Here is a 15,351-nt window from a genome sequence, read left to right as displayed (position 1 = left end):
AACATATACTGTGTAACAACCTAATAACCGTGTAATAATGTGTGACAATCTAATAACCTAAAGGTAAAAAGAAATCCCTGATTTGACTTTTGCAATATATTCTAACACCCATCACCACCATGTTACAATCCGTATAAATATGAGAAAGTATACACGTTCAATTCCATCCGAGAGCTTTGCAGCTAGAAATAAGCCTTGGATAAGATTATCCCATTGATCTTTAACCATATTGACAACAACAGAGAAGAGAAGTCAGATTCCATCGGGATATTGATACAATTATATGCAACGCCACTTTTAACCCAAAATAGAGGGCCCAAAATTATGCATAAAAGGTTTGACCAATGCTCAAAAGTGTCTCGAATCACCACTTTAGTAGTCCAGCTTCTGTAAAGGCAATACAAGTTAGCCGAGAACCATCAATATTGAGCTTAACCGCTCTAGAGGAGGAGAACTCGGATAAGAGAGCTTGATCCTTCTGTTGTAAAAAAAAATCTCACATTGAAAAAGTGATAAATAAATTATAACTTATAAGCGGGTGACTCTTACCCAATTGTATCAAGACATTTGTGATTAAAATTTAATATCTAACAGGTGGTTAAGTTGGGACAGAATCAGTACAATAGTAGGCCACGAGCCTCGTTTGCCATTGTTTAATACCTTATACATTTTTTGAATAATAATTGAAAGGAAACAAATAAGTACTTAGTGCTACATTTTTAAATATAGAAAATTACATAGTAGCACATGACCAAAGATGTAAACACAGAAAACCTACCTTCAAAAATATTTATACAAATAAGGACATGAGCTCAGGCCCAAAAGCCAAATGATGCAAGCTTGACTGCTAATTTTAATGGAAAATGACCAAAATACTCGAGTTTCATCACAATTTATAGACATTGCCACTGACCCAATATCCAATAACTAAAAGCCTCAACGGACAGTCACTATCGCCTCCTCCAAGACCTTAGTTCTGCTCCTCCCAAACTCTCCAGTAAATCCAACTCAATCGCTTTTGCTTTCTCTCTATTTATTTGGGGATTTTCATTTTTTTAGGGTTTTTTTCTTATGAGCTTTTTGTTTCGTTTTGGATTTGGATTTGGATTGAATCGCAGAGCAAGGAAAGGCGACTAAGGTGAGGATTGAAGGCCCACGCCGTCTCTGTAAGATTTGTTGGGTTTATATGTATTATCATATTTCTTTTCTGATTTCATCTTGCAAAACTATGGGATGGAGTTCAATTACGTATGATAATTTCTCATTCTCTATGTCAATTTGACGTTCTGGCTTGAAATATGTTCATGAATCATTAGTGATCAATGGTTCAATACACACAAAACATATCCTTATGTAAAGAATTGTCTCTTCTTTTTCCTTTCTCTGCTAGCTATCATTCCAAATGAATGACACAAAATATATGCAAGTGTTTATGTTACTTTTTTTTCCGAGATTTTGAATATTGAATTGGCAATGAATTAGCTGCTGTCATTCTTTTATCAATCATCTTTTGTTTTAATTTTAAGTATTTATGAGTATAGGATTTGGAACGGACGAGGAGGCTGTGGGATACTTGGACATAAAAATCCAAGCCAGAGGAGAAAAATCAAAACACTTATCAACAGCTTTACAATAAGTCCATTGATGCTCTCCATTCTGAACTCTTTGGAGATTTCAGAGTAATTTTCTACAATCCTTTACGCTTCCCATTTCTTATAATTAATATATGGGAAGAAAAATCCTTAACTTTTAATGTCATTTGTCTACCTTATCATGTGAATTGTTCATTCAAAGGCCATATTAAATGTCTTGCATAAGCATGAAAAACGCATTCCTTGTTGTTATCTGTTATTTTTCCTCTGTATTGTATGATACTACCACTTCTAATTATTCTGGTTCATAAAAGATTTAGCAAAGAAAGTGTTTGTTAAAGAATGTGAATACAAGCTTGTTCAATCTCCCGTTTTTTGTTATTGTTCTTCTGTTATATATAATACTAGGGCTGGGCATGGGACGGGACGGGACAAAATTCTGGTGATCTCGGTCCCGGACCCGGAAATAAAACTCGGGACGGGACGGGACGGTATGACACTTTTGAGAATTGATCCCGACCATCCCGAACCCGAACGGGACCGGGCCGGGATCGGGACAGGACCGGGACATCCCGAAAGAAAGGAAAAAAAAAAAAAGGTCTCCTGCAATTTCCCTAATTTCTGCAATTCCTGCAATTTCTGAACTCCAAATCATGCCAAATCAATCCACTCGTATATTAGCTTCACCAAATCAATCAATAACAAATCAATACACCAGAATAGTAGCCACATCAGTTTCAAATCAATACACCAAATCAATAAATACCAAATCAATGCACCAGATTAATAGCTACAGTATTTAAATCAGTGCACCGAATCAATCAATACCAATTTAATACACCAGAATGGTACTCCTCCATCTCCTCTTCCCACGACCCAAACCCCCAAATCCAACTTCAGAATGCAGACGGAGATGAACCTTCGATCATGAGAGCCACCCCTAGGACCCATGACCCAACCCATGGAGATCGCTCCGGCACCGCAATAGTCCGCAGATCAGGACAACTCGAACGACACCTCGTCGCCAGACACTGTCAAAACAACGCATGTCCTCGATTTTAGAACAGAGCTTATCACAGCCCAAAACCCAGTTTCCAATTTCGATTCTTTACAAAAACCCAGCTCGATTTCACAAAAAGCAGACGAATAATAATCAAAGAAGCTGAAAGAGTGGTACTGATCAAAGAGCAGAGCAGTCTTGCTTTTAGATCCGATCGGAACAACAAAGCAAGAGGACGAATTGATGAATGATGAATTGGGGATCTAGGGTTCTAAGCTTGGAACGGTGAGTGTCTGAGTGATATTGTGAGAGACTGAGAGTGTGAGTATAGATCGCGTGAAGGAATGAAGGGATCAAAATTGAGATCGGCCTATCCGGTGTGCTCGAGTTCATGTTAGGACTATAGACTCAAAAATCAACCAATCAAATGCTATATAAATAGAAAAGTAAGAAAAATAGAATAAATGAAATTAAAACGGGACGGGACGGGTCTTTTCGGGATTCCAAGTTTCCAAACCGAAGCCCGTCCCGTTAAAACGGGACGGGACCAAATAGTTAATTTAGGATTTCAAACCGTCCCGTCCCGCCAGTTTCGGTACGGGACCGGTTCGGGTTCGGGATTTCGGGTTCAAGTGCCACCCTATATAATACTACAACTTTCTAGTTATTCTAATTGATGAATAAACTACTAAAGTACTGTTTAGTGAATTATCAATATGTACTGTAAATAGTTAACTACCTATGTGCAGTACTTCACTTAGCATTTGTGTGTTATGTGAGTTTTCTCAGTTGCAATAACTTGTTTAAAGTTGTTTAGAAAGTAAAAGAGACAACAAAATTTATATGTTATAATGCATTCAAGCATCGAGAGGCTTCATTCTTTACCTTATACTGCAATTGCTGAAATGGTTGGAACTTTTAGTCACAACATCAGCCTAGTTGATTGCTCACATAATAATACTTGTCTGATAGCGTCAGTAAAAAATGATGTAGCTAATTAAACCAGAGTTCAATTTATCATTGCTATCCTTCATCACCTGTTTTTTGTTCAATCACATTATAGACTATATCTACATGTTCCCATTCCAAAAGTTTCAGTCTTTCTAACCATGTTTAAAGCTTTATGATCCGCTACTATTCAATTGAATTGATATGCTACTATATAGTTTATAGTTTATGTAATGATATGATCTGCTACTGTTCATGATAATGATATGTTATTTGGTTCAATGATATGATCAGCTACTGTCAATGATATGATATGCTACTGTTCAAATTAAATTGATCTAATTGCTCCTGCTGCTGCTGCTGCTACTGCTACTGCTACTTGCTCCAGCTCCTGCTCCTACTGCTGCTACTGCTACTGCTCCTGCTACTGCTATTGCTCCTGCTCCTGCTCTGATATTGCTACTGCTACTGTTACTGCTCTTGCTCCTGCTGCTACTACTGCTTAAGGATTAAGCGATGACTAGTGCAGTAGGAGGATTAAGCGATAATGAGTGCAGTAGCAGGACAAGATACAAGTGCAGTAGCAGAATTGGACAAGTATGAGTGCAGTAGCGGGATTGGACGAGTGCAGTAGCAGGATTAGGTGATGACAAGTGCAGTAGCAGAACACGAGTACAAGTGCAGTCGTAGAACTGGACGAGTATGAGTGCAGCGAGTGCAGTAGCAGATTGGACAGGTGCAGTAGCAGGATTAGGCGATGACGAGTGCAGTAGCAGAACTGGACGAGTCTGAGTGCAGCGAGTACAGTAGCAGGATTGGACGAAAGCAGTAGCAGGATTAGGCGATGATGAGTGCAGCAGCAGAACTAGACACGAGTACAAGTGCAGTAGCAGAACTTGACGAGTATGAGTGCAGTAGCAGGATTAGACGAGTGCAATAGTAAGATTAGGTGATGAGATGAGAGTAGTAGGAGAGTGGGGTCTGAGATTCTTTTTCTTAGCAACGCGTAGAAGAAAGATATATATATATATATATATATATATTTTATGCTTTTGAGAAGTAACATAAATGGATTATTCTCAGAAAAAAAAAAAGCAATATAAACAGATTATTCTCAGAAAAAAAAAAAGTAACATAAATGGATTATTCTAAAAAAAAAGTAATATAAAGGGATTAGAAGTCAAAATGAGTAGTTAAGGAGGAAAAAAAAAGTAACGTAAACGGATTATTCTCAGGGGAAAAAAGTAACATAAACGGATTATACTCATGGAAAAAAAAGTAACATAAAGAGATTATTCTCGAAAAAAAAAAGTAATATAAAGGGATTAGAAGTCAAAAGGAGTTAAGGATAAAAAAGTAAATTAACTCATGATATGTGGCAAGTGAAGAGCATATTGTCCTTATTTGTAAGATTTAATCCTTATAAAGGGATTACAAGTCAAAATAAGTAGTTAAGGGTAAAAAAGTAAATTAACTCATGACATGTGTCAAGTGGAGAGCATATTGTCCTTAATGGTAAACTTTTCTCCTTAAATGTTCAAAACCAAATATTGTGGAGTTTTTTGTTTTTTGAAATCCTATCATGGGAGTATATGTAATTTGCTATTTTAAATACTCAATAGTGTCTTGCTTGAGATTAGTGCGACAATAATTGAAAGGAAAGGAAACAAATAAGTACTCAGTGCGACAATAATTGAAAGGAAACAAATAAGTACGGATTACAGTGTTAGTAGTTTACTACCGACTAACAGCTAGCAAAAAAGACGAGTGAGTGGCAGACAAGGAAGACCTTAATTCAAAGAACGTACAAACTAATCACGCAAACCCACTCAGCAAAAGCATGTGACAAGATTCTTATCACTATGCGGTCCTTTTGCTCGATCGAGTTTTAACCAATCACAACACTTCATAGCCTATAGCTTTTCCCTTGAGAAGTCGCACCAAGTCCATACAGGTCGATCGGTGGGAAACGCTTGATAAGCTTGATCAAATGCAGAGCTGTTGGTTACCGGGGCAAGGTATAATCCCTCTCCCTTTCTTATATACTTATATCATCTTACTTTCGTTTCATTGAAAGCATATATACTTGATGTATATTAAGTTCTATTCAAGAAAATTAAGACAGTATACATACTATTTTGAGATCGATTGTCAATGTGATCTTATATTATATGCTTTTGTTTGGTTGGATAAACCTGGAACCTACGGTTTGATCGTTTCTTTCTCTGAAGCTTGGTGCCTAATGCATGTCATCTTATAGCGCACACATGGCAATATTGCCAAAATTGCATATTTATTCATGAGAAAGATGGCATTGAAACAAAAAGAACAGAATTCAACCTTGGAAATGATCGATCTTGTGTCAAGATCAATTCAGTCTACTAGAGTTGCAATACTGTATAAATGTGATCTGTTGCTCAGATACGTGGATCTATAACAGAGCCATTTCAATAATGTTCACCTCACTTGCATTTCCTTTTCTGTAATAATTAGTTGGTCCCAATTTTTGTTTTTTTCCACAACTAAAAAACTTGTTTGTACTGAAATTAATTTTAAGGTAGGAACTTGAACCTTTTGGAGAGGCATCCCTTACCCTGAAGGAAAATGTTATAAATCACATTAAAGCCTGTTGAATTTCTGTGTGTGGTTTACTTTTTCTCCCGAGTGCATCTGCATGTTCTCATTTTCCAATAAAAAGAAATATATTAGGTACCAATAAGTTGAGAAATGCTTTTGTGAATTCAGAGAAGTTGAGAGCTTGTCAGTGGGTTGCACAGACATGGGAATGAAGGGAGTGAGAAAGTTAAGTCGAAAGATCTTCAAAAACGTTTGCAATCGTGATGGAGATCTCTGGAGATCATACGAGGACGCTTGCAAGAATGAAAAGGATTTCTTAACTGAACTGGGCAAGTTCCTAGAGTCGTATGAGAAATGTTTGATTCAAATTAAGAAGGTGAAAAACAACGACGGAGGCAATGATGATGGTTACATGAGGATTTTGGAGAAATTGAAGAATGTCAAGGGGGCCTCAGGTAGAGTCTATGATCAGCATTTTGCACATCAAATTTTGTGCGAAAAGGTTGAATGTTTGAAGACGCAGCGAGAAGATTTGCATGACGAATTGACAGGCCAAAAAGAAAAGCCTCGCAAGAAGTATGATTGTACTCGTGCTTGGAGACGCTGTTTGAGGATGGTCACTCATATATTGTTCATTGGTGCTGCAGCTGCTGAGTTTGCCTGCACAGTTGTGGCGGCAGTTTTGGCTGCTCCACTTGTTGCACTGGCCATTGCTGCTGCTATTATCCCAACACTAGCCGGACAGCATTGGACTCTGTCTTGGATTGAAGATTCGGAAATTCCTTCAGGGTATTCTGACTCTGCAATTCGCTTAATGGAATCCAAAACTATGCGTTCCATTAAGGATTTGGGAGAAATTCAGACGTATCTCTGTCGTGTTGTAAAGGACAAAGAATCACTCACATCCGATCTCAATTCTGTAATTGAGGGAGACGAAGATATCAACATGAAAACTATTGAGCGTCTTCTGAAGGACATTAATGAGTTGAAGGAAAGAGCAAGGAATAGCAAGTCCAAGATATTGGAGGCAAGCAAGGAGGTTTCTTAGAAGATAAAAAAAGAGGCCAAAATAGCTCCTATATATATTATATTTTTTTTCTTTTCTTTCTAAGGACATGTACTAACTTTATCAACCAGCGATTTTTCGAAAAGGAAAGACCTATTCCTATAACATGCTCGGCTGGTCACACTCAAATGCATTTGCTCAGTAAGTAAAGCAATATGAAAAATCAACATTCCAATTATCTAACAATAATGCATAGAACCAAAAAGTATTCTTGAATTAGTGACTTTTGTTAGGAGGATACTAGCTACGAGCATTTTAGTAATATTCGGCATTTTTAGTCAAATTTTAGGTAAATAGCTAAAAAGTCATTTTGGCTAGTCACTTTAGAAATACATATGCATCAGTTCTCTATATTTTAGCTAGAATTAAATTCATATTATTTATTGAATGATGAAAAAAGTTTAAATGTATTTATAAATTACATATAATGAATTAAAAGAAATATTGTAAATTAACAAAAATAAAAGAGAACCTCATCTCACTCCTAAATACAGAAAACGAGATAGCTAAAAGTTAAAATGGATAACCACTTAGGATATGGTGCAGCTGCTAAATTGATAAAAGTTAAACATGCTCTCCAAAAGCTAAGGAGCCAAGATAGATAGTCTGCTAAAGATACTCAAAGTACCCCAGGTAATTTGAAGTTAAAATTCTCACTTTTGTAATAAGTCATGAAATATTAGACAATATTTTTCAACAATCAGATTTTTGTGGATTACAATGTTTTTGGTAATATGATAATCGTCAGTAGATTAATAGTTTCATACTTTGGATTAAACTTTATAGTAAAGCCAGGGTCGTCCTGTGACAAAGTGAGGCATAAGGCAAAATTTAGACAAGCTTTTCTAATTATTTTTTATATTAAAAAATAAAAATAAAAATTGCAAAGCAAAACAAAACTAAACATAGCAGATATATAAACAAAACAAAACAAAAAAAACAATCCTGATAATAAACAACAAGCTAAGAGAAGTTTCATTGACCAATCTTGCTTTTTGAGATGCAAATATATATATATATATATATATATATATATATATATATTAATCAAGAAGATGCAAAATTGTTGATTAAATTATTATATTAAAATTTTTGGAACAATTTTCTTTCAATAGATAACATGGCTTCCTTCTTGTGACATAGTTAATAGTAAATATGACTTTATTAGTTTCAATTTAGAAAAGTTTCTACTGTCACAGGTACAGTTAATAGTATTCTATAGTATCATGCTATTAAGAAACAATCACACCTTTGAACAAAGTTCAGAACTTAGTTGGTGTTTCTAGTTTGCTTTCAAATCTCTCTTTAACGTTTCTGTTAACAATTATAATCTAAATGCAACTCTGAACCATCTATATCATAAACATTATCATGGAGTGAGAAACTCTTCAAGTTTGAGACACTTACTTTCAATCAGTATCAACTAATGACTTTAATTGTTTTAGATCACATAAAAAACTAAAACACTTTCACATAATTAAATTGTTCAGATCTACTGATGTGAAGGAAATATATGGCTTGACCTACTATATCTAAAAATACTCAATCCTAAAAGTGTCTTCAACAGATAGTATAAGCTCATCATTTACATTCTCATCAAACTGCTTCTGTAAGTCCTACATGTTCATGAAATATAGGTTCTAAAATCATAGTAGATGTAAATCCATCTTCTCTATACTTTGTAAAAAAAAAAAAAAAAACCAAGCATTCTAACAATTTAATAGTGTCACCCCCGAATTTTGAAATAAGGATTCAAATCCGAAACATGACTAATAACAATACAAATAACGTTCTGAATTTTTCTCTCAGAAACAACCACTAGTTACACCTCTGATATTACATAAACCAAATCCTCAAGTTACTTATTACAGCACGCTCTCACCAAATCAAATTGTAAAACTCAAATGAGTATAATTCTCCTCACAAAACAAATGCTGTAATCTAATACTAGTACTCTAAACTGCACGATCACTGCCCTGTTTCTCCTGACCTGTGAGATTACCCGCTACACATTTGAATAGTGTACCGGGATTGCAACAACACCAAACCCGGTAAGCTTTTTGCAAAGCTCGTGAGTAAACAGAAAAACTGTTGATTTATTTAATTACAATCTTATAACTCAAATAAACAATCAACACACATGCAGCATTAATATGTGAAATAACATTTGAGCAACACATGCTTGATCACAACCAACAATATTGCAACATTAATATGTGAATAACATTAAAGTAACACATGCTTGATTTACTTTTCACAAACACCTTCACATATCAAAATATATCATGGATAGATATTTGATCAGTTTCACTAACACTTTCACATATTCAAAATATATCATAGATAGATATTTGATCAACATAACATAAGTCTTTTAGTGAATTTCAGATTAACTGGTATCAGATCATAAATCCACGTGTTAGGGTCCATAATACCAAAACACGGGAAAACCAGTTGACTGGTATCAAATCATAAATCCACGTGCTAGGGCCATAATCCCAAAGCACGGGTAAGCCGCAGCATACCAAGGCCACTCTCCAAAGTATGTATACTCAAAGTAAGCACCCTTCCTAAGAGTATAATAGTGCACTATCTGTAGGACTAGAGCCCAAGGCTTAACAACCACGAAGCATAACCACGAAGTACAACCACGAAGCATAACCACGAAGCACCACGAAGCACATTTACCAGTAATTCACTTAAGCACGGGGTTGTTGTAATCACCCGGCTTCATAATTATATTTTTCAGACATAATCAAATTCACAACATACAATCTTTATAAATTTTAGATTGTAAATATGCATATGTACACCCACATAAGAGACATATATTCAAGACAAATCTTTACTTCTTAAAATAATTTCCACATATTCACAATTGGGCAATAAAATAGCTTTCACACCCATGATCAACATTTCATTATTCAACAATTAAATGGGAGATTAATAGCTTGAATAATATCCAATCAATTCTCAATCATTTCATCATACCAATCACACATCAACCAAAATATATTCCACGTAAATATATATGTACGTAATCATCCGCTCAGGAATGACTACTAATACCAACTATAGTTCAAGCAAAAAAACAGTGAAATTCATTTGTATAATAAATCATTTTACTTACTATGGATCGTAGTTGATCAAGTCCATATGATTAAAACAAATATTTATTCCATAAATATTTCACACAATTGCGACAAAATAAAGTAATTAAATTTATTCGGTTCGTAATATGAACCACGTGAGTTTACTCACCTCTAATCCAGCTGCATCTTCTAAAAAAGTCGAATATATCAATATTCCGAACGCTCGTCACTCAAACCGTCAAGTACCTAATCAAGTATGGTCTTGCTTAGTAAACGAAACACGAAATAACCTTAAACGACGATCCAACGGTAGGATTCTAAAATAAAGACGATCCAACGGTCGGATTCAAAAATAAAGGTGATCCAACGGTTGGATTCGAAAATAAAGACGATCCAACGGTCGGATCGAAATTATATGATGATCCAACGGTCGGATCCTCACGGATCGCCCTTAGGATCATCCTCCAAAATTATCACGAAGATCCAACGGTCGGATCTTCCTGAATCGTCCTTATAAACATCTCCACAAAATTTCATGAAAATCCGAAGGTCGGATCTCACGAATCGCCTTCCGAATCACTATTTCACAATTATACGAAGATCCAACGGTCGGATCTTCGCCCGTGACCACACAAAGTCATCGGGACAGTCATACGATCATCATATTAAAATTTGAAGTAAAACCGATGGTCTGATCATCATATTAAAATTGAAATAAAACGTAAAAACGTTAAATAGTAACGTCAAAACGTAAATCCACTATTTATCAACTTTTTCTAAAATAATCATATAATATATCAAACGCTCGTATGGATGCATAGATGAATAAACTGAAAACAGAACACAAAAATACTGCCGGACGCGCCGCCACAAGCGGCGGTCAAACCGGTGGTCAACTGCGGCGGTCAACGCCGGGTCAACCACCTCCGATGCAAAATTCGTCAACTACAAACTTCTTGAAAATAAAGGTGATCAACTTTCATACCTGGGCTAAGCGAGATTCGGTCTAGATCGCCCTAGATCAAGCTTTGAAGTTTGGATTAATCTCGGCCGTCGATCACGTTTCTAGATTGAATCAGGGACGTCCAAACTTCAACTTGTGATCTTTCACTCCACACTCAAAATCGTCGAGCAAGGAGGATATGAGGATGATCAGGGGGAGGAGGACAACCCAAAACCGAGAGGATCGGCCCATGCAACGCCGGCACGACCAAGATCCGATCGGGTCGAAACTTAGGTTCGGAGGGGCTTCGATCCAGCTTTCGGAGCAGCGGCGGGCAAGGAGATGGCAGAGGAGGCTAGACGGAGCACGGCGAGTCCGGTGAGGTCCGGGTCGTGGCCGGAGGAGGCCGGAGGAGGGAGATGGATCGGGTCGGGTCGGTCGGTACCCGGCGATTCTGAAGAGAAACGGAAGAGAGAGAACGGAGCGTATTGGGGGACTGTTTAGCAAAATAGAAAATTTTCGTCCTTAATGAAAATTTCCGAAAATTTCTCATATTATAGAAATTTCCAAATTTCAAATATTCATAACTTATTCATACGAACTCCGAATATTGCGTTCCACATATGCACGCGATTGTATCGACGAGCTCTACAACTTTCATGAAGGAAATTTTCTCAATTCGATACATATAAAAGTCACTTTTTGAGATCCTCTAAATAACGTTCGATTTCGAAAATAAAATCGTTCGAACTACTTCCACAACTTCTCCAAGCTTCGCACTCGCTCCTAATACCGCGAAATCAATTCTAAAAATCCACGGAATTTAATTTGGATTTTTCGGGGTATTACAAATAGCATCACCAATATCCAAGTCTTTAGATTGTAGCTTTTTACTAACCAAGTCAACGGGATATAGCATATTATACCAGATAACCATGTCTTAAAAATTCAAAGTTTACAAGAGCATAGTCTGCTAACATTTCAGGTTCACATTTCAATGCACCATCTAAGTCATTTGTATTTGCCAATTGTTGTAAAGCAGCTCTAATTTGTGGAGCTTGATATCTAATAGCTTTGACACTTTCTACCTGACTTTCCCACTGTGTTGTAGCCAATGCTTTGATAGTTAAACCATTTACATTATCTTATAAATTTTTTCAACTCTTGTTGTAGAAGAAAATAATATATGTCTATATTTATTCTGTATTATTTCAAAAAAAAAAAAAGTTTTAGCTTTAGGACAAGAGTTGGCCATGTCAGAAAGCACAAGGTTAAGATTATGAGAGCCACATGGTGTGTAGAATACTCTTGGATTAATTTCTAACAATCTTTTTAGGACATCTTGATGTTTTCCCTTCATGTTTGACCATTATCATACCCCTACCCTTTAGAATTGTTAATATCAAGTTCTAGTTTGGTTATAACAATTATAAGTTCATCAAAAGTTTTTTTTTCCAATGGTATCATCTACTCTTCAAAACTATAAGAAATATTCTTCTAAATTTTGTTAGGTTTTTTGATATTTCCACACATCGCAAAATTAAAGACATTTGTTTTTTTTTTTTTTTGCTAATGTCTGGAGTATAATCAAGAATGATAGAAAATAAAAAAATAAAAATATTGTTGCCTCTCGAAAGAGAGCTCTCGACTCCGCCTCCTCTCTCTGCTAGCGGAGGCCGTGTACTTTCGATGTGGAAGGATTGCTTTGCCTCCTTCTATGGTCCAAACTGTGGTGATGAAGACAGGCCTCTCTGTCGAAACCTGCCTAATTTTCACTCTCAAGCTTCTGATGGCAAAAGTGATGTTGATCTGGTGTTTGATCGACTCTACAGAGGTGTGCTCGTGGGTGAAGTGAATGGCGGCGCTTGGTGTCTGCAGCCGTCCTGGGCTATAACGGCTGGGTCGCGTTGGAAACTTGATGGATCTGGTCGCATATGGAATGGCTATTACAAGAGAATGGGTTTTCCATTTGATGTGGTACTCTCTGCCTTGGCTGGGATCAGCTGTTGTTGGTGAAGGACAATAGAACTGGTGCCGCTCTCGATTCTCCTTCACTGGCAGAGGTGGATGACGGGCTGCAGTTGGGTTCGAGTATGGTGATGGGGTTCGTTACCTTTTACTAGAATCGGATCCATTTCTGTTCGGGTTTCATGTTGGTATGGGCGGTAGCCTCTAGGAGGGTGCTATCAGTGGTGGTGGTAGTGCAAGCGTCAAACTCTGGCGAGTGGTGTATGGCGGCGGTGGCTTGACTGCAGTCTCATCTAGGTTTTCCCTTGGAGTTTGTTGGGCCTGGTATTGGGCTGCTAGGGTTTTGTTTTGGGCCTTCATTCTTTTGTAAATGATAGGCCTATTTTTTTCTTGCCTTGAGCGGGAGAGATCGCAAAGAAAAGAGAGACCCGTCATCATTTTATTCTTCTTCGGGACTCTACTTTTCTTTATTTTGGGTTTAATCCTAAAAGGTGGGTGTGCTAGGAGATTACTAGTTGGTTTGCTCTTTTATTAGGGGTGGCTTTGTAGTAGTTTATATGGAATGGTCTTTATGTCGACCCCATAGGGTGAGTCGTTTTTGTACCGCTTGCTGAATATGACCTCTTTTACTCAAAAAAAAAAAAAAAAAGAATGATAGAAAAATACTTTACTTCCTTACTATTCTTAGGATTTCATTTTTAATTTTAGAAGCTAACAAATCTATCAATTCATTTTGTATTCTAGTCCTAGATAATGACTATGAATTTCATCATCTTTTATATGCCGAAGATGTTCTTTCATTATTGGATCAAACTCTCCAATTGTCTCAATAAATTGTTCCACGAATGCCAAATTGTTTTAGAAAGACCTTTAATAACTGCAATAATTCTTTTCATTTCTCCAATAAACTTTATCTATGTTAACTTGCTGTTGTACAATTCTATTAATTGTCTTATTTTTTAAGAGTCTCTCCCGTACGTAACTCAAACCAACTAATATTAGTAACATGATGAATACTTCTTCCATGACCTTTATGCTTGTCACTAAGATCTTCTAATCTCTAAGTTCTTCATTAGTTGATTGACTTCTACTATTCTTTGCATTAAATAGCTTGCAACAAAACAAAATACTCTATCTAGATCTTTTGGATAGACAAGCCATTTCGTTTCACGAATTTCACCATTCAGTGATCTGCAAGTATACTGTGTTGAAGCAAAATGTCTAGACTTTCATATTTGGAAAAATCTAAGTCTTTGTGCTAAATATGCCCCTTTTCTACTAATAAATTTCTTAAGTTTGCACCATATTTTTCCATTGGCAAGGATAAAAAATAGGATAAAATTCAGTTTACTCCCCTGTGGTTTGGGGGTAACTTCATGTTAATCCCGCTAGTCTCAATCTAATCAGAAACATCCCTGAGCGTTTGAATCTCAGTCAGCCGTGTCCAATTTGTCAAGTTCCGTCCAAATTAGACGTTAACTCTGACGACCGAACCCATTTTAAGGGCTCAACTAATTAGAGCTCTAGTCAATCTGCCATCGTACGTCATAAAAGTAACATGTGGGTTACTTAATTGGGGTCATGAGTACATGTTTTGTCTTAGAGAAAGTGTCGGGTGGTTTATTTTCTTTTATTGTCCATGAGGGACTTGGATTCTTACAAAATTGTGGAGTTGAGTTTTGGTTGCTTTAATTTGCTCTTGAGTTGAGAAATTGTCAAGCATGAGTTGTTGAGAAATTTCAATGGAATTAAAAAGCTGATTTCCTGGCATTGGTGTGAGTTGTTTGATTTTCTTATTTATTTAATTTTTTATTTTTATTGTTTGATTTTAATGTAATCTCCTGAACTAAACTATATGTAGGGATTACTACGTTTTTGGATTGTGTGTTTATTTTTGGTGATCTCCTGAACTATTTTTTCTATGTAGAGATTACTGTTTTATTTATTTTAAATTTTGAGTGCATTTGTGGTTGAGACTTGTAGTGAGTTGAGAAATGTTTTATCTTGTCGTCGGGGTGATAATGCTTTCGGTCGAGAGGAAAGAAAAGTGATTTCTTGGTTTGTTGTCGAGATTACGAATGATTGATTGTCATGGAGGTGACATATTTTCCTTAAAAAGAAAGGATTTTGATGTTAGAATTAATCATTGTGTTGATTTGTTGTCC

At 36.4% G+C, this 15,351-nt stretch overlaps 1 protein-coding gene across 1 annotated transcript; it reads left to right on the top strand.

Moving 5' to 3' along the window:
* The first annotated feature begins 5,182 nt into the window (after nt 1-5,182).
* Nucleotides 5,183-7,168, top strand: LOC112181389 (UPF0496 protein At4g34320). Its single transcript, XM_024319754.2, has 2 exons — nt 5,183-5,558; nt 6,286-7,168. Exon 2 carries the CDS (start codon nt 6,320-6,322, stop codon nt 7,163-7,165), a length of 846 nt encoding a protein of 281 aa, XP_024175522.1. The 5' UTR covers nt 5,183-5,558; nt 6,286-6,319; the 3' UTR covers nt 7,166-7,168.
* The last annotated feature ends 8,183 nt before the right edge of the window (nt 7,169-15,351 follow it).

Source organism: Rosa chinensis, unplaced genomic scaffold (genome assembly GCF_002994745.2).
Source record: "Rosa chinensis cultivar Old Blush unplaced genomic scaffold, RchiOBHm-V2 RchiOBHmChr0c38, whole genome shotgun sequence".
NCBI classification, from domain to species: Eukaryota; Viridiplantae; Streptophyta; class Magnoliopsida; order Rosales; family Rosaceae; genus Rosa; species Rosa chinensis.
The sequence above is the reverse complement of the archived record's forward strand: the minus strand, read 5'-3'. Positions and strand labels throughout refer to the sequence as shown.